We start from the raw sequence: 23,897 nt of genomic DNA, 5'->3' as shown, positions 1-23,897 counted from the left end.
TTGTACGTTACAGACAATTTGTATAAGATTTAAGAGAAAGGAGATATCAGTATGGCTAGAGGAAGGGTGGCTTATTTTTGTTTTATTTATTTTAGGTTCTAAATATAGGACATGAAAAATACCAAGTAGCAGAAAAATGGACAAAGAAGAAAATCAAAATAACTATTTCCATCTTCCATAGATAAATCTAATAGCAGTTTACTTTGTAAGCCCAGCATTTGTTTTTTGCTTTTAAGAATCATTTGGACATTTGAAAGCAAGACTGTTTCAAATATCCAAAAAAAAATTTTTTTTTAAGATTGCCACCCTGTTGTGAGAGAGGTGGCACTTGCTCAGGGTTATTCTTCTGAAAGGTCCGTGGACAGAGGGTGGCCCCCCTTCCTCATCACCAACTTGGGTGGCCTCTATAGAATAGGGGTCTGTTGTGTTCTAGAGCTAACAAGAATGACTTAAATGAAGGAAGGCATAAGTAAGAATGCTTGCATCAAGGGCAGAGGTTCCTTGGCTGCAAACTAGACTCAGATGGAACCTCTCTGGTAGGATTTAATCTTTCTGGATAGGAGCAAAATATTTTAAATGGTTTCTGCCAACACACCTGAAAGTAACAGTTCTTTCTTGACTCTAACAATAAGAAGCTATTTGCAGTGGAGCTGGTACAAGCTGCCTAGCAGAAGAACGAAGTTCCCTCGTGGGCTTTAGGTTTGGATGGTGTAGGGACCATCTCCGAAGGAAAGAGGGATCTGATGCCTGGAGAAGGGGGAAGCTGTACCCCACAGGAATTATGCTGGAAGGGAGAAGAGAGGAGAACACGCCATTAGGAAAACCCCCATGTAATTAGCTAGTGGGGATTTCCAGACTCGAAACTTCACAGTTAGGGACTTTGTCCACACTTCCCACCACTGTGACTGCAGCACCTACCCCAATTACTGCTGTAAAGTAGGCACTTGAAGAGAAAGTGAAAGTCACTCAGTCGTGTCCGACCCTTTGCGACCCCATGGTCTATACGGTTCATGGAATTCTCCGGGCTAGAATACTGGAGTGGGTAGCCCTTCCCTTCTCCAGGAGGGTCTTCCCAACCCAGGAATCGAATCCAGTTGTCCGGCATTGCATGCGGATTCTTTACCAGCTGAGCCACAAGGGAAGCCCAAAGTGGGCACTTGATGAAGCTTGATTGCATGTGTTTCCTGGCTCTTAACCATAATTTTGAAGTAGCAAATGCAAAGTAGCTCTTCAGGTGTTTCAAATGAGAACTCACCACAAAGTGAGATCAGAAATCTGGTAGACCTGTGGTGACTCTGAACTTCAATCAAGTCTTGAATTCTTCAATGAACAGGACAAAACCCAAAAAGATCATAGGTCCAGACACTCGAAAACTGCCAAGTGTCTTGATGTGCTTGCCTTGATGTTAAGCAAATCTCCTTTTTCATTTTCTTTTTCAGATCTTTTCCTAATAACTACTGGGACAAGTTTGTAAAGAGAAAGGTATGTCTTGTCAGGGTGGCAGGGGAATTCCATGACCTCCAAAGAAATGTAAATTTCTTCAAGTTCTCCATTAACAAACATGGATAAATTTAATGCTGCTTTTATGATGGTATCACAAGGAGAGTAAGTCAACAGAAAGGGTTTTATATGAACTTATGTCATTTGGGGGCTTAGTTCCTATACTCATGCTTTAAACAGCTTAACACAATCATTTTCCTATGTCCTAGGTTTTTTCCTCCCTTCCAAAATGATAGCCAGAAAAGCAGCTTTCACTTGTCTTTATTGCTTCTGTTTTCTGTGGGGGTTACTCATTTTCTTTTGCGTTTTGATTCATATCAACCCCTTGGAAGAGCCCAGAGTGTGACACGGCTCTGGAGACATCGGAGCTGGAGAACACACTGATGGTGGTGCATGACCGGAGCTCACCCTGCTCTCTTCTCTGCTTTAGGTGATCAACAAATATGGAGATCTCTACGGAGCAGAACGCATTGCTGAACTCCTGGGTTTGGACAAAAATGCCCTTGACTTTAGCCCAGTGGAAGAGACCAAAGCGGAGGCGGCCTCCCTGGTGTCATGGTACAGAGCTTAGGAGTCAAACCTCAGAGTCTGGCTGCCTAGACCCTTTGTCTTTCCAGTTGTCCTCCCTGTGCTGGAGGCAAAACTCGTAATCATGTCTCAGGCTCTGGTTTAGCCTAAGTATTTCTTCTAGGTTCTAATATATTGGGGCAGCAGGGGGATACTGCTTTAAAAAAAATGGGAAGACAGCCTTCATGCCTGATAGAGCTGAAGGAGAAAGACATTAAAATTTCAGGATGTGTGATTCAGCCACTCTCATTCTCATGGTGAACACATACAACTTCATAAAGCTCAGAGCTATTTATAGATTTATTAAACCCTGAGAGAGAAAAGAACAAACTTTTTTCCCCTTATTAAACACTTAAATCTTGACATTTATAAGCTTTGAAATGACTTGTTCCCCTTTAGGCTAAGTTCCGTCGACATGAAGTACCATGTCTGGAAGCTGGGAGTTGTTTTTACTGACAATGTAAGTATGGCATCTGGGAAAGTGAAATCCTGTGCCCCCAAGTCTAGGGATGTCATTAGATGCTACAAAGAAACAAGCTATGGAGGCAGCCCAGGAAGATGCAGGGAGTTCTCATGGAAAACAGACACCCTTAGGCTGTGGGGGGACACTTCTCTCTCATGCAATAGTATAAGGCAGAAGGGGGCTTCACTTGGCAATTCTCGGGTCAGTTCACAGCCCAAGATGAGAAACAGTGGGTTTCACGAATGCCTGAAAAGCTGCTCAATTTCTTCCACTCCCCAGTCCTTTCTCTACCTCGCCTGGTACACAACCATGTCAGTCCTGGGCCACTACAACAACTTTTTCTTCGCTGCTCATCTTCTGGATATCGCGATGGGCTTCAAGACTCTGAGGACTATTCTGTCATCTGTCACTCACAATGGCAAACAGGTATGGGGTTTATACTGGTGCAGAATGGGAGGGACCAAGATACAGATAGGAAAAATCATAACCAATAACAGATAGTACACTAGTGTATGACAGGAAGATATGTGTCACAGTGTATAATGTGCTTTTTGTGGTCAAACGCTTGAATGGTGAGTGGTTTTGCAAAATTACAGCCAATTAAAAGGCAGAAGACCTTGATTCAGAAACCTTTAACATTTAGATCAGTGTATGTACTTAGAAAAGTCACTAGGTATTTCTGATGGAAGTATGGAAGTGAAGTCGCTCAGTCGTGTCCGACTCTTTGTGACCACATAGACTGTAGCCTACACGCTTCCAATTAAGAACCAATGACAGGTATCTATGAAAGTGAAAGTGTTAGTTGCTCAGTTGTGTCCGACTCTGCAACTCCATGGATTGTAGCCCACCAGGCTCCTCTGTCGATGGAATTCTCCAGGCAAGAATACTGGAGTGAGTTGCCATTCCCTTGATCTTCCTGACCCAGGGATCGAACCCGGGTCTCTGGCATTGCAGGCAGATTCCTTACTGTCTGAGCGCCAGGGAAGCCCCATAGATATTTATCTACACACACATATGCAGACATACAGAGCTATATATACATCTATGTGTATACGTCTATATATATCTCTATAGTCATGCTCTATATCCAGTCTCATCAGTATCCAGTCTGTCTACTACAGAACTGTCAGGGTCAATCCCTTCATTAAAATTCCCAAATGGCTCCTCCTGTCAACAAACTCTGTAGCTTTTTACTCCTCATTAAGTGCAAACCCACGAATGAGACCTGTTCCCTCACATCTCTAAATCTTTCTAGGAGAAAAGAAGGTGAAGTTAATTACAGCCATGCCATTATGGGAAACAGTATAGCAAGTCCTCAAAAAATGAAGTATAGAACTGCCATATTATCCAGCAGTTCCACGTCTGGGTATATATTTCTCTCTCAAGGAAATGAAATCAGTATCTTGAAGAGATATCTATATTCCACATGTTCATAGCAGCATTCTTCCCAATAGCCAAGATATAAAAACAACCTATATCCATCCTGGATAAACAAAATTTGTAATGGACATAGAGCAGAATATCAGCCGTAAAAAGAGAAACTTCGCCATTTGCAGCAACATAGATGAAACTATAGGGCATTATGCTTAGTGATCAGACACAGGAAGACAAATACTGTACGGTGTCATCTGATGTGAAATAATAAACAAGGCAAACTTCTAGAACCAGAGAGTAGAGCAGTAGTCACCAGGGGGTGTTGGGGGAAATGGCAGTATTGGTCAAAAAGTACAAACTTTTGGTTATTAAATAAATTAGCATTGGGGATCTAAAGTATGGTGATTACAGTTAAAGCTACTGAATTGTATACTTGAAATTTGCTTAGAAAGTAGCTCCTCACTGTTTTCAGCACACACATACAGGAAATGTGTGAGATGATGGACGTGTTCATTAGCTTGAGCATGGTGATCATTTTATAATGTATGCATGTATTAAGTCATCACATTGCACACCTTAAAAAATGAAAATTCCACCAGAAAAAAAAGTTAAATTTTAAGTGCTCTAAAATGAAAGGGTGCTAGAGCATCAGATATGATGATGGTTTGTTTCTTCTAGGCTTCTGGTAGCAGCAACAGTTTCCTGGTTGTTTCTTGGTTGACACTAAAAAGAATGGAGGGAAGGTAGAGATAGACATTTGCTGCCACAAAAGCTAAAAGTTTGGGGAGGTGATAACAGAACCGGTGATACAGATGTTTGCTTAGAGTGGTAAATTCTTCCTTATAGGATCTGGAGAGAAATAGCATTGTATATTATTTTTCCATATGTGTCTTGGGAAGTTTTATCCTATGAAAGTGGGCTCTCCCAAAATGTGATTTATGGAATGCTAGTTCTCTGTTTTTTTTTTTAATCAACAGAATTATTTTCTTCCCCTTTACTCAGATATTGAAAGCTCACGTTTTGTTCATTTGGCTTAGTGGCATTACACAGCAAAAGTACACCTTAAATGAAAAGGATGAACAATCACTTTTTATAGGGGCTTGCTGACTAAACTCTGACAAGATGGTTTTTAAAAAATGTGCCCAGCTTGTGCCAAGTGTTGCAACAGGCTCACGACCAAAGTAGATGGTCATCTACCAAAGTAGATGTTATGCTCACTTGAGAAAGAGAATTGAGACTCAAGGGAGGCTAAGTATTTTACGCAAGAACACTCTAGCACTTCTAAACCAGCTTCTCTCTGTGAAGTCTGCTATTTAAGATATGAGTTACTAAATTCATTGTTCAAGAAGTCACTGAATCTGTCAGTTCTGGTACTTATCTTGCCTGCTTCCTTTTGTGTAGCAACTTGAGGGCAAAGATTTTATCTTGTTGATCTTCCATCAAATGAAGCCCAACACCTATTCCCTGGTGTAGGCCAGATGAGCAGGTCTTCTGTAGACCTCATTTATGGTGCTTCCTAAAAGCCAGGAAACAAACAGGCCCTATGACTCCAGCAAAGGTCCAAGGAGGTTTCTTCATTACGAAAGATGTCACTCTGAAGTTACTGTAAGAATTTTTATGGTTGAGCAAAGCTGTGACAGTTACCCAGTTCATGGTTCATTATGAAATATCATGATGTGGGGATAGATACCCACCAGCCCAAGGAATCTGTAGTTTCTGTTTTTTACAAATGTTATTGAAGTATAGTTGATTTACAGTGTTATGTTAATTTCTTCTGTACAGCAGTGTGACTCAGATATTTTTTTAATTGAAGTATAGTTGAGTTACAAACGTGTTAATTATCTTTAGAAGCAGCATTAGAATTTATAGTTACCAATGCAAGTAGGGAAGGATAAATTAGAAGTTTGAAATTAACATATACACATGACTACATATAAAAAAAAAATTTGGAGAAGGAAATGGCAACCCACTCCAGTATTCTTGCCTGGAGAATCCCATGGACAAAGGAGCCTGGTGGGCTACAGTCCACGGGGTCGCAAAAAGTCGGACATGACTGAGCGACTAACACACACACATAAAATAGAAACAAGGACTCATTTATAGCACAGGAAACTATACTCACTATTTTGTGATAACCTATAGGGAGAATATGAAAAAGAATATGTGTGTGGGTATGTGTATAACAATCATTGTGCATCAACTACAAATAAAAAAAAGCAGCTACATCATGAAGCTGCAGGTCATTGCTTTCTCTGTAAAAAACCAAAGTAACCACCCTTAGAGCGCCATCACTCTTCTCATCCTTAAATCCCTCTGTAGTTTACACGTGCCCCTGTGCAGCACCCCAGGCGTCAGTCTGCCCAGGCTGTTGTAACAATATACAGTAAGTCCCCTACATACGAACTTTCAAGTTGTCAGTGTGCCCTGTATGCCAGCTATTGTAGTGTACCACTGTACTTTTCAAGGTGCTGTAAAATTTAAAATGTCTTATTTTTTGTGTTTGTTACGTACTATTTATCTGAAAAGTATTATAAACCTGTTACAATATATAGCCAGTTGTGTTAGTTGGGTATCTAGGCTAACTTCGTTGGACTTATAAATACCCTCTTGGAATAGAACTCATTCGTACCTAGGGAACTTGCTGTACTCAAGACTGGAGGCTTAGACAACAGACATTGATTTCGTCTCAGTTCTGGAGGCTGGAAGTCCAAGATAAAGATGTGGGGAGCTTGGTTTCCCTGAGGCCTCTCTCCATGGCCTGCAGCTTTTTCACTTTATTATACTTCAGTGCATACCTGGTATCTCTCTTGAGTCCTAACCTTCTCTTCTTGTTAAAAAAACCAAGTCAGATTAGAGCAGTGCCCACCCTAACAGCCTCATTTTAATTTAATCACCCCTTTAAAGGCCCTGTCTCCAAATGCAGTCACATTCAGAGATGCTGAGCATCAGGGCTTCAGCATACGAATCTCAGGGGCCCAATTTAGTCCGTAAGAGCCCATCATTACTCTTTTCTCCCGACAAGCCTGTTTTCTTCTCTGGTCTCATCTCTCTTTTGGCATCTGGAGTGTCACCGCCTTCGTTCCCGTCCTCTCATCGTTCCACTTTCCTGTTTCCTTGGAGTCTCCCCCCAGCCTTTAAGGGGAAGACCCACTGCCTCTTCCGTCTCTCTCTCTGCTCCCAGCTGGTCCTGACCGTCGGTCTCCTGGCCGTGGTGGTTTATCTCTATACCGTGGTGGCCTTCAACTTCTTCCGCAAGTTCTACAACAAAAGTGAAGACGACGACGAGCCCGACATGAAGTGTGATGACATGATGACGGTGAGTCCCTGTGGGGCTGCCCAGCCTGGCAGGGGGAGAAGGGCTGTGGGCAGAGTGGCAGTGTGGAGACAGAGATGAGCACGGAATGCTGATGTCTGGTCCAAAAGTGCGGCGAGCCCTGGAAAGACAGAAGTGGTGGAATATGCCACTTGTCTGGGTCCAGCTGGAAGGAGAAGCACACAGGTAGGTGGGTCGTCATCTGTCCACGTTTGTGTGTGGTGAAGCTGTGAGTTAACCCAAGTCTGTATCTCACAGAAGTCAAGTTTGGATCCTTTGCCTTTGAGAGCTGGGAGCAAAGAATCCCACAAACCTGGCGCTCAGTTTATTTCAGCAAGCCAGTGGGCCTTCTTTCAGAACACATGTCAAATGAAAAATATCATAGCAGTGGGATCAGGTCGGGGCAGCAGGGTCCTTTCAGGGCAGCCTCTGCGGGGCTAGAAGGGCCTAGCTGCAGCAGCATCTCTAGACATTTATAGGGACCAGATTTCAGGAAAAGAATGTGTGTATTAGAGACCAGTGACAGTACACTGCTCCCCTGCCCCCACTGTGATCATTTCTCCAGAAAATGGAGACACTTTTTGGCTAAAAACCCTCCATATACTTTCTCAGGGCAAGCACCCTGAGACAGCAACATTACAGTTGCTGAAGCCCCAGTGTGGCCAGACCAGGCTCCGTGCTGCCCCTAGTTTTTTATTTACCAGCCCTAAGATTGCCTCCCACACTTGCATCCCGAACCCATCACAGCCTGTTAGGAGGAGGGACGGGGGCACCCTGGTCTGTGAGCCCTACCTGGTGCACGCGTACAGCTTGGGAGGAGATGCTGTGGGGAGCCCTGCGCTCCTAGGTATGCGGAGAATGCAGGAGGAGGGCAGACTTTTCCTGGAGGCTGGCACTTAGATAAAATTCATATCTGCCATCCTCCTCACACGCCTAGAGTGAATTCTCATGTGTGTGTCCAGTAGTTCAAAACTGTTTTTTAGAAAAGGAGCAAAAAGTATCTTTTAAAGGCTACATGGAACAGCAATCTTTCTATCTTTATAGATACCAGAGGGTGCAAGCCCAGAGTTAGCGGTATGAATATCTTATTGTGAAGTGTACTCTTCTCCTGCCTCAGGGCTGTCATATTTTTAATTACATGAATGATCAGACCATCTCCATAACAACAAACGAAACTCTGCAGCTTTTACTCAAATTGCCATGATTTTTCTTCTCTAGTGTTACCTGTTCCACATGTACGTGGGAGTGAGAGCTGGAGGTGGCATCGGGGATGAAATTGAAGACCCTGCTGGGGACCCGTATGAAATGTACCGCATCGTTTTTGACATTACCTTCTTCTTCTTCGTCATTGTCATCCTGCTAGCCATCATCCAAGGTATGCTTACCAGTTATGTTGTATGCACGGGGCTCAGTCTAGTTCTTTTTACCTTTCTGCATCTATCGCTTAATTGTTTTCTGTAAAGAGGTCCGTGTGTTCACTTACTTGTTAATTCAAACAAGACATTTCTAGACATCTACTATATAGAAGCCCAAAGATATACCCAGGTAGTGATACAAGAAACTTGAACATCCTTGCAGAGGACCACCCTCCTTCACTGCCAAATCTGAACTGATCATTTCCATCTTATTCTGCTTCCTAAATATCTCCCGTGGTTAGTATGGGCCCTCATGATTTCTGCCCTGATCATTTACCTCCCAGGCAGAAAGAGGAGCTGTGAGAGTGTGACATGTTTTTCCCTTCTTTGCAGGGAGAGGTACTGGTATGTTAGTAGCTTGTCAGGAATTAGAGAACGATGGTGATTTAGTTTAAGTCATGCCAAGTCGAGAGACCTATAAGCCATACAGGTGTTGAGGATCAACAAGCAGTTAACTCTCATACGTCTTTTAGGAGACAAATCAGGAATGGTATAAGGTAAAAAAATAGTACATAAGGACATATAAAATAAGTATTAATGAATGCAAAAATAAAAGAAATAGGATCCATTAGTGGTGGTGGTTGAAGATGGGAGTGTAGAGATTTCCCAAAAACAAACGCAAAAGAGCAGAGAAGGAACCCCAGTTGATACACATCAGTGCCTGAGGGGCTAGAGGAGGAAGAGCCGATAGGGAAGAAAAGGAACAGCCCAGCAAACAGAGGGACGAGGAAGGAAGGATGAGAAGAAAGAGTCGAGGAGGAGTGAGTAGTTAGCATCAAATATTGCAGAGAGGTGGAGTAAGAGGAACCATGAGAAAGGATTAACCAGGATACAGCATCTGAAAACACAAGTGGGGTTTGTCTTTTTTTTTTTCTGATTTTGGTTTAATTGTATCATTCAGCTTCATAATTCCCCTTTTTATTTTTTAAAACAAAGTGGCCTCTGCTCTGAATTACTAGACAGGTTATGCAAAGCATTCTGTTTTCATATTTAAAATTCCAGGTCTCATTATTGATGCTTTTGGGGAGCTGAGAGACCAGCAGGAACAAGTACGAGAGGATATGGAGGTACCTACCTTTCTAATCCCAACTCCATTTTTGTATCTCACAGCAAATGGATTTTTTAAACAATAGGTTCTGCTATTCCTCAGCCCTAGGCAAAACTACTACCCAAGTTTGTTTTCCACGCCTGTCCTTTTATCTGTGCCCATCCACCAGCTCTGGGCATTTCTTCTGCTCCACCCTCTGTGCCCTACCCTCCCCCTGCTGCCTCTGTCATGCCCCAGGCTTGGGCGAGAGCAGGTACCCTCCACTAGCCAGAAGCTAGGTACGTGACACTGTGGAGTAGGTGACTAACAGCCTGAAGCACAAAAGAGAAATATTTTTCAGTATCTCTCAATTCAGTTAGAGATCATCACCCTTTTTCCAACTGCCTGTAATGTCACGCCTACTCACGCGTTTTCTGTTATTGTTCTCAGACTAAATGTTTCATCTGTGGGATTGGCAATGACTACTTTGACACGACCCCTCATGGTTTTGAAACACACACGCTGCAGGAGCACAACCTAGCCAACTACCTGTGAGTATCCTTGGTCAGCGGAGGTGACGGGGTGGGGGAAGAGCAATGAGTCAAATGCAGTTTATGTCTTACAGTTCACACTCTGCTAATGTCTTTTCCTCCTTGGTCTCTGGAAAGCAGGAGCAATTAGGAAAGAACCTGCAGGAGTCCCCATGAGCCGTACCTTTGCCATATACCCTGCCCTCCACCTGGAATTAGATCCCGTTCCTTCCCAAGGTCCTCTTCTCTTGGGGATTTTTCCTAGCACCTTATAATATTTTTTAATCCTAAACCAAGAAAAAAGGCTATGGCCCCACTTTTCCTTCTCTTCCAGAAAAAATGGAAAAATGTGCCTGTTCACAGTCTCCAATTTCTCTCTCTCTCACTCTCCTTAGAACTCACTCACTCTCCCCTGCAGTTGGCCTACCTCCCCACCAATTCCTATTTGCTCTTGTCAAGGTGGCCCCTGACCTGCACGATGCTGGATTCCAGGGTTAATTTCCAGGCTGGGTTTAAGATGTGTGTGTTTTCACATTGCTGTATCCCAGCACCTGAGTCCTGGTGCCCAGTAGGTAAATAATAAATATCTCATTCGGGCAGAAGCTATTCAGAATCTACTGTGTGCCACAAACTGCCTAGGAAACTTACAGAATTTGTAGGGAATATACATCAGCTGACAATGCAGATTCTGTAAGTGATCATCATTTTCAAGAAAAGAAACTGCTGGGCTTTGCTAACTGGCCTGGCCCTTCCCCTCTGTGTCTACCCTTTATTGTTTAGAAAACCCTAATCTTTCTTTAGGATAGAATGGGCCTCGCCACTGAGGGAGCTTATTGTCAAAGAGAAGTAACAATGTCTTTTTGCTAAAATGGGTTTAAGACAGAAACACAGGTTTAAAAAAAAAATCACTTGGGCATACCTTTCCTTGAACCATGAGTGTTCATTGTTGTTTGCATCTTCATGGAGGTGATCAGGATGGATGTACTTCTAGAAAAGGTGAGCCTGTGGCTCATCTCAGGCCCATGGACAGAGAACAGTTAGGACTCTCGAGGTACTTCCCCATGGCACTCTGTACATAATACTGTATTTTCTCTGTGCCCCTCCACTAGCAAGCTTGAGGGGAGAGAACTGGTCTTATTCATGTTTAAAACTTCCCCCCACCCCTGAAAATTGTGCTTTGTGAATTAAATGTGCTAGGAAAGCAATAATGTCCTATATGGCAAGATACTGGTCATGTTTCCTTTCTTAGTCTGATAAAAGGAAGGAAAGTAGTTATTGCTTCACTGTGGGCCACAGTCTGAGTCTATAAACCTATAAATATCCTGGGAGAACTCAAAATCTGGGGCTCAAGCTCTCCTCACCCTCCCAAGGATGCTATTTATGCTTTCTCTTCCTTTCACCAGCCTCACGGTCGTTATCCTGAAGGGCACAGGTCGATTCCCTTGGATGCTGCCTCTGAGATCGCATAATGTGAGCTGAGAGGCCAGCCCCAGCCTCATGATTCTGTTTTCCAGACATTCTCAAACCTTAGACACAAGCCTCCTGGTTAGAGCAAGTGGAACTACACTGGCCTACCTCCGTTGTCTGTAAAAAAACAACAACAATAAAACTACACTTCTGGAAAAATCAGGGCAACTGAATGAGAGTCAATACTTTTATCAGTACTTTTCTGTGACATATCTTTGAGATAGACATGATTTCAATTCTGCATTCCTATATGAGAATTTTAGGCCAACTAAAAATTATATGGTTAGAGTTTTGGCTACCATTTTATTGTTTATATTAGGATTTTTAAAAAAAACAATAAAATGGTAGCTACAAATGGTTCCTCAGAAGTGATCTTAGCTCAAGGTTTGGTGATAGTAAAAAGGACCTCTTCACAGAAAGGCTCATTTTGAGATTTATGTATATTATTAGAAAATAATGGTGTATGTTGTCACGCCATGTTTCCCCAATTCTGAAAGGTACAGTGAGTGGTCAACATGATGCTAAACAACATACCTGATCCTCTCTCCAGTTCACTTGAGAAAATGAACTTTAGTTTTCTAACCAAAGTATCTAATACTGTTTCCCTCGGTTGTTAAAGCATTTTTCCTCGTTCCAGGTTCTTCCTCATGTATTTGATTAACAAAGATGAGACAGAGCACACGGGACAGGTGAGAAATATATCTAATAGAATCACATCCCTGTGTTAGGGCTTCCCCTTCCTAAGTCAAAACTCAGTAGAGAAATGACCCCATCCATCTCTTCTGTGCATTTTCCCACTGCTTCCTGCACTGTTAATAACATCTCTTTGTGAATTACAAAGTCAGATTTTAAGGCGACTCCCATCTGTTTCAAAAGGCCCCCTGGTTATCCTTCCCAGCAGACACTGGCGTTTGCTAAGCCCTTAGGGTTGCTGGAGGTGGGGAGAACGTTAACAGAGAAAAGGACAATGTGAAGCGGAGTGGGCGGTGCAGCAAAGAGCAGGCGCCTCAGAGTAAAACGGTGGGAGAGACAGCACGAGGAAGACAGCGACCTCCTCTGTGGGTGACTCAGGGACGCGAAGGGGTGGGTGCAACAGAGTGAGAGAGGGATTCTGGGACTAAGTATGAACAAGAAACAAAGGCAGGGAACAGGGGAGGAAAAGGCAGGTTACCGAAATTACTGGCTTTGTAGGAAAACGCCATGGCTCAGACACTTAAAGGCAACTGGCATCCGTATCTAGCTCGGCCCTCCTGGCCCCAGCCTCAGTGGGCACTCAGCGCGCGCTCATCATACATTCTGCCTCCTCGCGATTACAAATGATGTGGAATCAACTCACTGATAAATCTTTTAAGTATTTTTAGTGGCAATCACTGAGTTGGGTTCACTGGGGGGTTTTTGTTTGGGATGGTGGTGGGGAGGTGGTAGTCAGGAGAAGGCAGAAATGACTTCTTGCTCCCAAAACAGCCTGGGGGTGGGGGAGTGGTGGCTGGAAATAGAGCAAGAAAGAACGTGCCAGTTGGGCCTCATACTTATCCACATCAGTATTCCCAAAGGGAGACACAGAGACGGAAAATTGGGTTTCAGCTTACTGTGATTGGTTCTCACTATTTCAGGAATCTTACGTCTGGAAGATGTACCAAGAAAGGTGCTGGGATTTCTTCCCAGCTGGTGACTGCTTCCGGAAACAATATGAAGATCAGCTTGGATAAACAGGAGTGAAAGAAGCCTCCACCATACTCTGGATGGTCAATAAAATCCTTCTCTTAACAATTCTGCAACACATTGGAAAAGTGACATTTCCTAAAGGCCTCCCACACAAGGAAGAGTTCATTACACACTTGTGATATTTTGGAATTGACTTGGCTTTTTGTACCTAATGGACTTATATTGTGGGAGATGACCTGTCAAAATGATGGCACAGCATCAAGGAAGCTCTAGTGGAAAGTCTTCATGTTTTTCAGTTCTAACTAGTATGTTGGGATGACATCACGAGGGAAGGGCTGGAGAGGTAGGAAGTTTTAGATGCATAATACCTGGAATTTTAAACACCTGAATGCCATGTGACAGTAACCCACTAGTGAGTCATGGTCTGAGCTACAAAAAAAAAAAAAAAAAATCATTTTAACTGCAGTCTAATTTTTCCCATGGTACTCGCTAGTGAATGTATCCAGAATCAGCTTGAAAAGCTTTAAGCAGTTAAAGAAATAGAAAAAAACAAAAACAAAAACCCACCACTTTGTCGACACTGAAATATCGATTAAGTGCCTTAAAAACCTCTTTAGATATAGCTATGCAAGTTTTTTATGTTTATGTTCAAGATGGACAGTTCCATTAATCAGTTGTGTTGATCTTCTCTTCCTTTATGAAACTGCACTGGAAAAGTTATTCATAAGATTTTTTTTTTCAGTAACAGCTTACCAATTGCTGTTATTAGAAGTACTGTACTGAAAATTCAAAAAAAATCTCAACCTTAAGCCAAATTGAGCAATGCTTTATGGTCCCTTGTAAGTAGTGGAGCTGCTCTATTTAGGTGAATCTCCTTAAGTAACATGAAGTGCCCACTGCAATAAAGTCATCATAGACACCACTCCACGGCTTGGCCTCTTGTAATGAACCACCTTCTGGATGATTCCCAACCACCCTGTGACTGCAGGGAAAGGGACATGGGAGTAACAAATAGTGCACAGCTCCCCACACAAGAAAGAAAGAAAGAAAAAGAAAATCTACAGACCAGTGTTTCTTTATTTTGGCCAAATGCATGCCTGGTTGCTTAGCTCTCTCCTCTTCATCAGCAGCACCTGCTATGCTGTAAACACAGAGAGGAAGAAACTGGAAACAAGGGCCGAAACATCTCTTGCCCTTAAGACATCTATTCAGTTCCTAAAGCCAGAGAACACATGTAGCGAGCCTCTTAAATGTCTACTTCAGATGTTGCTGAACATGGAGGAAGGCATCTACTGTGCTAAGCGTGATAGCCACGTGGGCTTGGGGCCGTGCTTGTAAACCAGCTGTTCTAGGACAGCCTTGGGCCTGCACACCCTTACAAGGCAACCAAAATTGGCTTCAGGCAGTTTTCATTTTCTTTTCCCTCTCTCTTTTTCCCTTTCTTTCCTTGTCATTAGGAAATCATGCTGTCCAACCAGTCTTCAAGCTCTTCCTCGGTAACATTTCTGGATATACTTGGTTGCCCCGAGGTCACGTTCTTTTCTTCCAACACAGATGGGTTTGCAGGTTCTAAGAAAATAAATGCAATGTTAACTTCATGTTAGTCTTAGAATTGAGGGTTAATGCTTCCCTGGGGTTTGATCCATGCTGGAAATCAACCAAGTTGTTAACTTTGCTCCCGGTAAAAGAAAACATTCTGTCATTGTGCCTACTCCCTAAGAAGATCCAACAATACCTAAACACGTTCATAAATGGGGTGGATTTGCTCTTCTATTTATTTGAATGGTGAATCTCACAGTTCATGAGGTTTTTTCCTTTTTAAAGACCAACAGCGCTGTTTCCTTTTTACTAAGCAGCAATCCTGGAAAGCCATCAGAGGGTCCTAAGGGCAGTGTATGGACAGGGCAGTCACTAGGCCTCTCCCTGTCAGATGGACCACCATCTCACAGAATGAGCATGTGAGGAACTCTCCTCCTTTTTAAACAAAAGCAGAATAGCAAGCGAGAAGCACACAGACTTGGTCCACAGGCCTGTTCAGTCGATTAAAAGGTCTGCTGCTGCACAGCTGAGGCCACAAGGCTCTAAATGCCTTTTATAGCATGAGTTCAACTTGTAGCCCCAGGTTTAAGATTGCAATCAGGCAGGTAGCAGCTTTGGAAGGCCAGTATTATCGAGTGAGAACGATGTCAGAAAGGTCAGCTCAGGGGGAAGCGGAGATGTGAGCACAGAAATAGATGTCAGTGAATGAGGCCAGATCGATGGCAGACACCAATGAAGATGTGTGGGGATGTGACGGAGGTGAAGCTATTCTCAGAAAAACACCAGAATCAACAAGATGGGTGGGAATAAAATGAAAACCGTACCTGCTTCTTCTTGGGCCACCTGCCCACTCTTCTCGGATCCCAGGTCCTGAGCTGTCTGGTCTGAGAAGACGTCCCCTCCCTCTTTCACAGGCGCATCCAAATTAAGCAGCAGATCCAGCTCTTCTTCCAAATGGTCTGCGGCCAGCTGCAGCAGGGAAGTGGGGTTCTGAGAACCCTTGGAAGGCCCCGATCCTGGGCCGTCTTTACCCGGGTACATGGGGAAGCCGGCGGTGGTGGATTTCATCTCCGAGAGGGACCCCTTTCCTCCAGGCCCCAAGGGCCCCTTTAGCTGCGTCCCTAGTCCCTTGCCATCATTACTTCTCTTTGGTTTCACCTGAGGGAGCTCTAAAGGCAGGGCAGTCTGAAAGAGAAGCACAATATCTGAGTTAAGACTGTGAGTCCTGCCCTATTTGCTTAAGCAGGAACTAAAGCAGAGGAAACCATCAGACTGTGTGGAGTAGGAAATTCAGTTCAGACAGGAAGGTCACGAAGTGTCTCCATCCAGGTTTGCCCCAGCACCCTTTCTAATTAATAGGGGTAAATGTGGGACACCTCCCCGCTATATCCAACTCAGCCTTGTGCTAACCAGATTAGAGCTGAAATCAAAAGACCCATGCGTTCCCATCACTGGCCTGAGATCAGACAGAACCACAGGTCTATGTGAATACACACTTACGCCTGTGACGAGGCGGACATCTGTAAAGGGCACGGAGGAGTAACAAGTAAATCAGATCTGCTCATCGTACTAAAATGCACAAATACAGAGGTGAAGGGACACATTCACTAAGAAGAAAAATAATGTTACTAACGGTCATTCGTGAGTAAAAACTGCCAGACGCTAAAGAAAACATTCTATCTGATTACATTTGTAAAAACTCCCCAAACAGGCAAAACTAACTCTTGAATATTAGGAGTCAGGACAGTGGTTTTAGGGAAGTACTGCCTTGGGTCAGGGCTGGGTGGGGTGGGGGTGGTTCTGGGCAGTGGCAATATTCTGTTTCTTGATCTAGATGGTGATTCCATGGTTATAAAGGTTTACATGTGCACTTTTCTACATGTTATAATTTAATGGAGTTAGACCCTCCCCCCAGGTGTTTGTAATGTAGAAGAAGACTGAGAACCACAGTTCTGGAGGGAAGACTGGGGTGACCAGCCTGGCAGCAGTCTAGGTTCAAAAGGAGGTTCAGCTGCCCTTGGAGCCACTGTCCCCTTACTTGTACATTTAAGCATCCCGGGCAGATCCAGTTTGCTAATAACTCCTCAGGGCTTTTAAGACAGTACAGCCTCGCACATGAACACTCACCCAGCACTGTCAGTATGCAGGATGAAGCTGGGATGTGGGCCCCGGCTGCAGTCTTGTAATCACTCAGATGGTCTGGACTGGCTGTCCAGCATTGTTTTTGTTTGTTCACTCCCCGGGTGAGTAAGGTACAAACAGTTGAGAATAACTGCTCTACATAACGGGGGAGGGATGGTATTTTAAAACTATTTAGCCAGGTTTTCAAAGTTCCTGTAATTACCTTCCTCTTAAGGCCTGCCATCCTTCACTTTGGATTTCTCATAACACTTCCCCCCGCTTCTCTCCTCAGTCCTGGGGCCCCCATCACCTTCACCCTGATGAGGTCCTGTTGACCATTCTTCATTCTGTGGGACCAAACCAAGTATATCCGAACTCTAACCATCTCTGGACACCCAGGGGAAAAGTAACACTTGCCCTATCATTAAGACAACCCCAAACATTCCTAAAGAAGCCCCAGGGTGATTCCCCATCAGAGGCAAATGCCAGCCTTTCTATTTCTCAGCCCCAAACTGTCCCCCAGCCCTGAATTCAACTTGCCCTAAACTGGAGGCAAGTTAAGTGCCATAGAAACAGCAACTGGATGGGTAACCAGTTCATGGGGATGTTTAAGCTTGGCATCATATTCATTGTAGAACAAAACTGATCATTTTAGTTGCTCGGATTCTATTTAGTACTGCCCAGGGTTTCACTAAAAAAAAAAAAAATCCAGTCAAGTCTCAAAGAAATTTCGAAGTTCCTTCTGGTTTAACTGTTGGACCTTTCCTCTCTTATCCCATTCAGTGGCCCTCTTACCTACCTTACACTGGTTGTAACCCCCAAATTTATATATCTAGCCCTTAATTCTGAACTATAGGTTTCTACATTCAATTTACTATTATTTTCACTTTGAAATCTCAGAACAAACTCATACTCTGTCCAAGCCTCACTGATACTAGCCACCACTGGGTCGCACAAGCTGGAACACCCAGAAGAATTCTCTGCCTGCTCCTGCTCCATCACCAGCATTTCACCAAGTCCTATTAATTTTACTTTTGTAGTTCAGTTCTTGGTTAAGTCCAGTTCCCCACCATTGCTGGTCCAGGCTACAGTATTACTCACCTGAACCATCCCAGAGCCGCTTGATTTGCCTCTCCTCACCCCTCTACACTTGCATGGGTGTGCATATGCAGACTTCCGCATAAACACACCCACCCCAATCCCACAGTCTTCTCTCCATTCTGCAGCCAGAATGCTCTTTGTTATTGTTATCATTATTACTAGCACTGCTATTACAGATCTGATTGGGTTGCTGCTAAGTTGCTAAGTTGCTTCAGTCGTGTCCGACTCTGTGCGACCTCATAGACGGCAGTTCACCAGGCTTCGCCATCCCTGGGTTTCTCCAGGCAAGAACACTGGAGTGGGTTGCCATTTCTTTCTCCAGTGTGTGAAAGTGAAGTCGCTCAGTCGTGTCCGACTCTTAGCAACCCCATGGACTGCAGCCTACCAGGCTCCTCCATCCACGGGATTTTCCAGGCAAGAGTGCTAGAGTGGGGTGCTACCCTTCTTTAAATCTCAACTCAAATGTTCCTATACTTTGGCTCTCAGTTTATCTGTAACTTTTCAGAAAAGTCATTCCTACATCATACCAAAGTAGATCAGGTTCATTATTACAAACTCTCATAGCCCATGGTGCTTATCCTTCACAGGACTTAGTGCAATTTGATAACTTGATTAATACCCATCTTTCCCAACAGATTAAGCTCCATGAGGGCAAGAACCATGTCAGTCTATTCACCACTGTAACCTGAGTGCCTAACACAGAGCCTGGCACATAAACATTTTGGGTACAACACAAGCCAGACTCCGTACTTTGACATTTCATTCAATTCCATTACATTTTATCCTTTAAAATGTTCCAGATCAATAAAACAGGATAAAAACTTTGAAAAGTATTTCATTCTCCCTCAAAACTTTACAAAATTCTGATACAAAACCCTCAGCCTGTTGAAAGGAAAAGCTGATTCTGAGACATCCTGCAGGGAGATATTTTTCAGTTTCCTTCTTCTCCTGCCCTAATTTATACCAGCCTCAAGATGTGATCAGGGTTCTTACCTGAACCAATTCAGCAGCAACATTGAGTCGGAGTGAGAGAGGCAATTCTTGAAGGGCTCGAACCAATGACTCACAGTCCACATAAAATGCTGAATTCTATAGAAAACAGAGAAATTGATCAATCAAGATGACTATATATGACCTTTCAGAAATAAAAGGGCACAAGACGATAGTAGTAACTGTAAATAAATCATCCACTACTTTTAGCTGGGAGTAATCTGATCATAAATCACACCTGATATGGTTCTAATTTCTATCATTTCGGCATGAAGATAAGCAAAACCAAAACCACCTTCTTGAACCACAGCTCAGGCGGTCAGAGTAGCAGCAGGGTAGCAATCACTCGAATCAAGACTGTATGGTATGGGAATTTTTCAGTGGTCCAATAGTTAGGACTCTGTGCTTCCACTGGGCTGGGGGCAGTATGGGTTTGATCCCCGGTCAGGGAACTAAGATCCTACAGGCTGCACTGCATGGCTAAAGGGGAAAAAAAAAAAAAAAAGACTACATGGTAACCTGGAAACTGTGGATGTTCTTGAAATTACAGAGAAAATTCAAAGCATTTAATGAAACGTAACTGGACACCTCCTCCTTATTCAGATGGCTGGCCTTTGGGAGAGCAGTGGAGAGCTGTCTCGACAGTGACTTGGGGCTGACAGGCACAGCCAGAGGAGTCCATGTGCATACACTTTTCCAAACAGAAATCAGGGGATGGAAACTTACCCTCCAGCTGGCAGCTCTATGTGTGAGGCCAACACTAAAACTCCCTGGGACTCCATTCCCATTCACAGGCACAAAGTCCCTTCCAGGCAATGCCTTCACAGATTGGAATGCCTTCTCAAACACAGTCAGATTATCTCATGACCCCTAACAGCTGCTTCCAGGTACGCTGGCCATCCAAGAGAAGGGAAAAACTAAAAGGTGGGTGAAATCACCACATTAGAGTCAGATACCACCAACCACCTCATCCACCAAGGACTGTCACAGGTCTAGGTAGAACTGTGCCTTCTGCTGTGATCACAGACTTCAAGTTAGAGAAGAAAACCCAGGGGTCATGGAGTCTCAAATCCACTATAAAGATGACTTGGGTAGATGGGTTTATGATGACTGGAGGTAGGGAGCCATTCCTGGCGTTCTCAAGAAGAGCCCCAGCCTAAACCCAGACTCACTCAAACTCCTGAGCCTCACAACAGAAGTACACAGGGATCAAAAAATGCAATATGGCTTTTCAGCTGCCCTTTCGAAAGTTTCTGGAGATGGCTAGCTCTTAGGGGAGCAATGCCGGCAGCAGCAGATGTGGCCCCTTGCCCTGGAAAAAAAAAAAAACAAACTCACATCTAAAAATAGAGAGAGTATTTAGGGAGCAGGATGGAGGAAAACAGAGCTCTGGCAGGAGAGCAGGAAATTCAGCGCACACACATGCCCTGCCTCGGTCCTGCACTCAGCACACACACGGCTTCATTAGGGCCAGCACGGCCAGCCTTTGTTTTGAAGTTTGAAGAAAATCTCTCAGACCACTAGAAAAATGTGATCCCGAATGTGTAAAACAAGAGTAAATCGCCTCATTACAAAACGGAAATCTCACCCTTCCCACTGCTGAGGTGTCTGCAAAGACACCACGTATAGACCCCCTGCTCCCTCCACCATGCCTGCCAACTACTCAGAGCTGCTAACCACTCTCAGGCCTCCAGAGGAGGGCCACTGAGATGTGCTGCAGTCCAGCTACAAGAGCTCAAAACTCCACTTACAGCCTCTAATCAGACCATCATACCTTCCTCAGCAGCTACAGAACTCATTGTCCACATGTGGGGACTCAAGGCCACTTCACAGCGGAAGTGCCCAAATCAAGCAATACTTAGGAGTATGCTGGGGTGCCTTCCATGTACAGAGTCCCATTCAGAACTGCACTCTTGGGGTGAAGTGAGGGAGGGAATATACGCCGTTAGGAACCACGTGCTCAGGAACCACCACATGTCACCCAGTGCTTGCTGGTGCTTGAGGAAGGTCTATGGAATAAACAAGTCACTAGTCAACAGAACTGAAAAGTAAAAAGAAAAGAAAAAAGCCTCAGATGATTTTTAAAGAATAATGGGCCTATTTTTTCACCCTACAAAGTTCTCCTCCCACCTCACATTCCTTCCTCCCATATTCCCACACTGTCCAAAGAACAGGTCTGAAAACCTCACTCAGGGATTGAAGAAATGGGGCCAACACGGCTGAAGCAGGGACCCTGACTGCCAGGCCACATCCCCCTCACCCTGCACGTGAGCCACAGACTCGTGAAGGCCAGTCACAGCCACGGTGCTGGGCACTCTCCTGCCAGGGGCTTCACCAGGACCCTCTGTCAGCTCTACTTCCTCATGTCACCAGCTGCACTGGGGACAGGGAAGCACATGAGGAATAGACGGACAGGTAGGTAGACAGACAGATGGATAGCCAACAAGCAGACAGGTAGGTAGGCAGACGGACAGACAGGTAGAAGATAGATATATGGACAGATTCTCCTCTTCTTTTTCTCTCTCAAGTAAGCAAAAATAAAGAGAACCAAAAGAGGAGTGAAGTGGGACACAAAGCAGTTCCGATGGCGAAGTGATGAATTCGGTTTGGGGCGTGTCCTACTAATACTTCAGCTCAACACACTCATGGTCAAAACAGCCTTCTTTTGCCCCAGCAGCTGTCTCTGCTCACCTCGTCATCGTGCTGGGGAGTTCAGAGCCCCTGCAAATCTTTCTTGTCCTTATGTCTCCTCTCTGGCCTGTGGCATATTCTCCCTCGTCCTCCACACAGTCTCATCCGTCAGTGAACTGCCTTCCCTGCCACAGCCCCACGCTGTCAGCCCACAACCCCTCCCGTTACCCAACACAATATCCTCCCACTGCTTTTCCTCCTCCAACCTCGGACCTCTTCAGTCCCTCCTTCCCAAAACTGTGGAGGTCCAATCTAGCCATTTCCATTTGCTTGCTAAACAATACTCTTCTGAACAAGTAACAGTAGGAATAAAGGCTAATTTTGAGTGCTTCCCATGCGTCAGGAACTGCACAGAAGAACTTTTATTTATAACCCAATCTAATCCTCATGACAACTCTGAGTTATACTTAATGATTAGTTCCATTTTACAGATGAGAACTAGGATTTACACTCAGGATTGTGTCTCTGAAGGCTATGCTCTTACCCACACGCTAAACTGCCCCCAGATGAAAATGAAAACCAAACTGCTGGTACTAAGTGGCCTAGACCTACCTTGGAAGCCTCCTCTTCTGAGAAAACCACAGTCCAGCTATGCTCCCAACTCTGGGCACAGCCTGGTCTTTCAGATCTCATCGTTCTCCTGTTGTTCCCCAGAAAGGACCTACCAGAACCATACTCATCCACCAAGGCCCATTCAAATGACCTTCATCCCATGCTCCTACTCTCAATCACTGCCAGTCCAAAGCAGATTTCTCCCACCAAGGCAATGGCACCCCACTCCAGTACTCTTGCCTGGAAAATCCCATGGATGGAGGAGCCTGGTAGGCTGCAGTCCATGGGGTCGCTAAGAGTCGGACACAACTGAGCGACTTCATTTTCACTTTTCACTTTCATGCGTTGGAGAAGGAAATGGCAACCCACTCCAGTGTTCTTGCCTGGAGAATCCCAGGGATGGGGGAGCCTGGTGGGCTGCCGTCTATGGGGTCACACAGAGTCGGACACGACTGAAGTGACTTGGCAGCAGTAGCATTATACCAATTGTCTTATGTTGCATTCTTTTTCATTTATCATTTAAATATTTATTGATCATCTACCACATGTCATCTACCACTATGCTAAGGCAAGGGGCCTAGGGTGGTGAACAAGCATGAGCTTTGTCTCATTCATCTTTGAATAAAGGGCATCTAATAGAATATATAATAAAGAACAAGTGCTCAGTATTTTGATGAATGAAGAACCTTAGAATCATCTGAAAATCTTAAGATAACTAAAATGTTCTCTTTTAGCCAACATGGTTCTAAGGAGTTGAAATGTGAGCCATTTGGCTTTCACTAAATTCTGTTAATCTCTTTTTAACTTGTCCTACAACTCTAAACCATACTCAGTTCAGTTCAGTTGCTCAGTTGTGTCCGACTCTTTGCGACCCCATGAACCGCAGCACGCCAGGCCTCCCTGTCCATCACCAACTCCTGGAGTTCACCCCAACCCATATCCATCAAGTCGGTGATGCCATCCAACCATCTCATCCTCTGTTGTCCCCTTCTCCCACCTTCAATCTTTCCCAGCATCAGGGTCTTTTCAAGTGAGTCAGCTCTTCGCATCAGGTGGCCAAAGTATTGGAGTTTCAGCTTCAACATCAGTCCTTCCAATGAACACCCAGGACTGATCTCCTTTAGGATGGACTGGTTGGATCTCCTTGCAGTCCAAGGGACTCTCAAGAGTCTCCTCCAACACCACAGTTCAAAAGCATCAATTCTTCGGCACTCAGCTTTCTTTATAGTCCAACTCTCACATCCATATATGACCACTAGAAAAACCATAGCCTTGACTAGACGGACCCTCTGTTGGCAAAGTAATGGCTCTGCTCATGTACATCCCAAACAGGCTCAAGATAAACAAATATTTTTAATTTCCAACTTTTTCTATGTTGTAATACATACTCTTTGTAAAGTGACAGGCAGTCATTTTACAAGTCACTTCCCTCCCCTCTATCTTTCTGAAAAGTCAATGTCCATCCCAAACAACTGAACATAACACCAGTCCACCTAGGAGTGCCAGTCACCTGTTGTGCGTGTACTGAGCTGACAGCAGAATGGGGAGGAAGGGACCACACCTTGCCCATCAGGTCTGCGGC

General features: G+C 44.3%; 2 protein-coding genes across 2 annotated transcripts in view; one reads left to right on the top strand and one right to left on the bottom strand.

Moving 5' to 3' along the window:
- RYR3 (ryanodine receptor 3) overlaps positions 1-14,204 on the top strand; it is a 573,341-nt gene extending 559,137 nt beyond the window's left edge. The window contains exons 95-104 of the mRNA XM_052647070.1: positions 1,440-1,482; positions 1,931-2,058; positions 2,467-2,527; positions 2,810-2,956; positions 7,086-7,220; positions 8,436-8,592; positions 9,635-9,699; positions 10,110-10,210; positions 12,294-12,345; positions 13,270-14,204. Of these exons, the coding sequence (XP_052503030.1) occupies positions 1,440-1,482; positions 1,931-2,058; positions 2,467-2,527; positions 2,810-2,956; positions 7,086-7,220; positions 8,436-8,592; positions 9,635-9,699; positions 10,110-10,210; positions 12,294-12,345; positions 13,270-13,365 (985 nt within the window). The 3' untranslated portion in view covers positions 13,366-14,204. The remainder of the gene's footprint in view (positions 1-1,439; positions 1,483-1,930; positions 2,059-2,466; positions 2,528-2,809; positions 2,957-7,085; positions 7,221-8,435; positions 8,593-9,634; positions 9,700-10,109; positions 10,211-12,293; positions 12,346-13,269) is intronic.
- A 182-nt stretch (positions 14,205-14,386) lies between these two features.
- AVEN (apoptosis and caspase activation inhibitor) overlaps positions 14,387-23,897 on the bottom strand; it is a 191,106-nt gene continuing 181,595 nt past the window's right edge. Inside the window, exons 5-7 of the mRNA XM_052647355.1 lie at positions 19,076-19,171; positions 15,685-16,045; positions 14,387-14,890 (exon numbers count right to left, since the gene is read on the bottom strand). Coding sequence (XP_052503315.1) covers positions 14,775-14,890; positions 15,685-16,045; positions 19,076-19,171 — 573 coding nt within the window. The 3' untranslated portion in view covers positions 14,387-14,774. The remainder of the gene's footprint in view (positions 14,891-15,684; positions 16,046-19,075; positions 19,172-23,897) is intronic.

Source organism: Budorcas taxicolor, chromosome 10 (assembly GCF_023091745.1).
Source record: "Budorcas taxicolor isolate Tak-1 chromosome 10, Takin1.1, whole genome shotgun sequence".
In the NCBI taxonomy this organism is placed as follows: domain Eukaryota; kingdom Metazoa; phylum Chordata; class Mammalia; order Artiodactyla; family Bovidae; genus Budorcas; species Budorcas taxicolor.
This window is presented reverse-complemented; position numbering and strand designations above follow the sequence as displayed.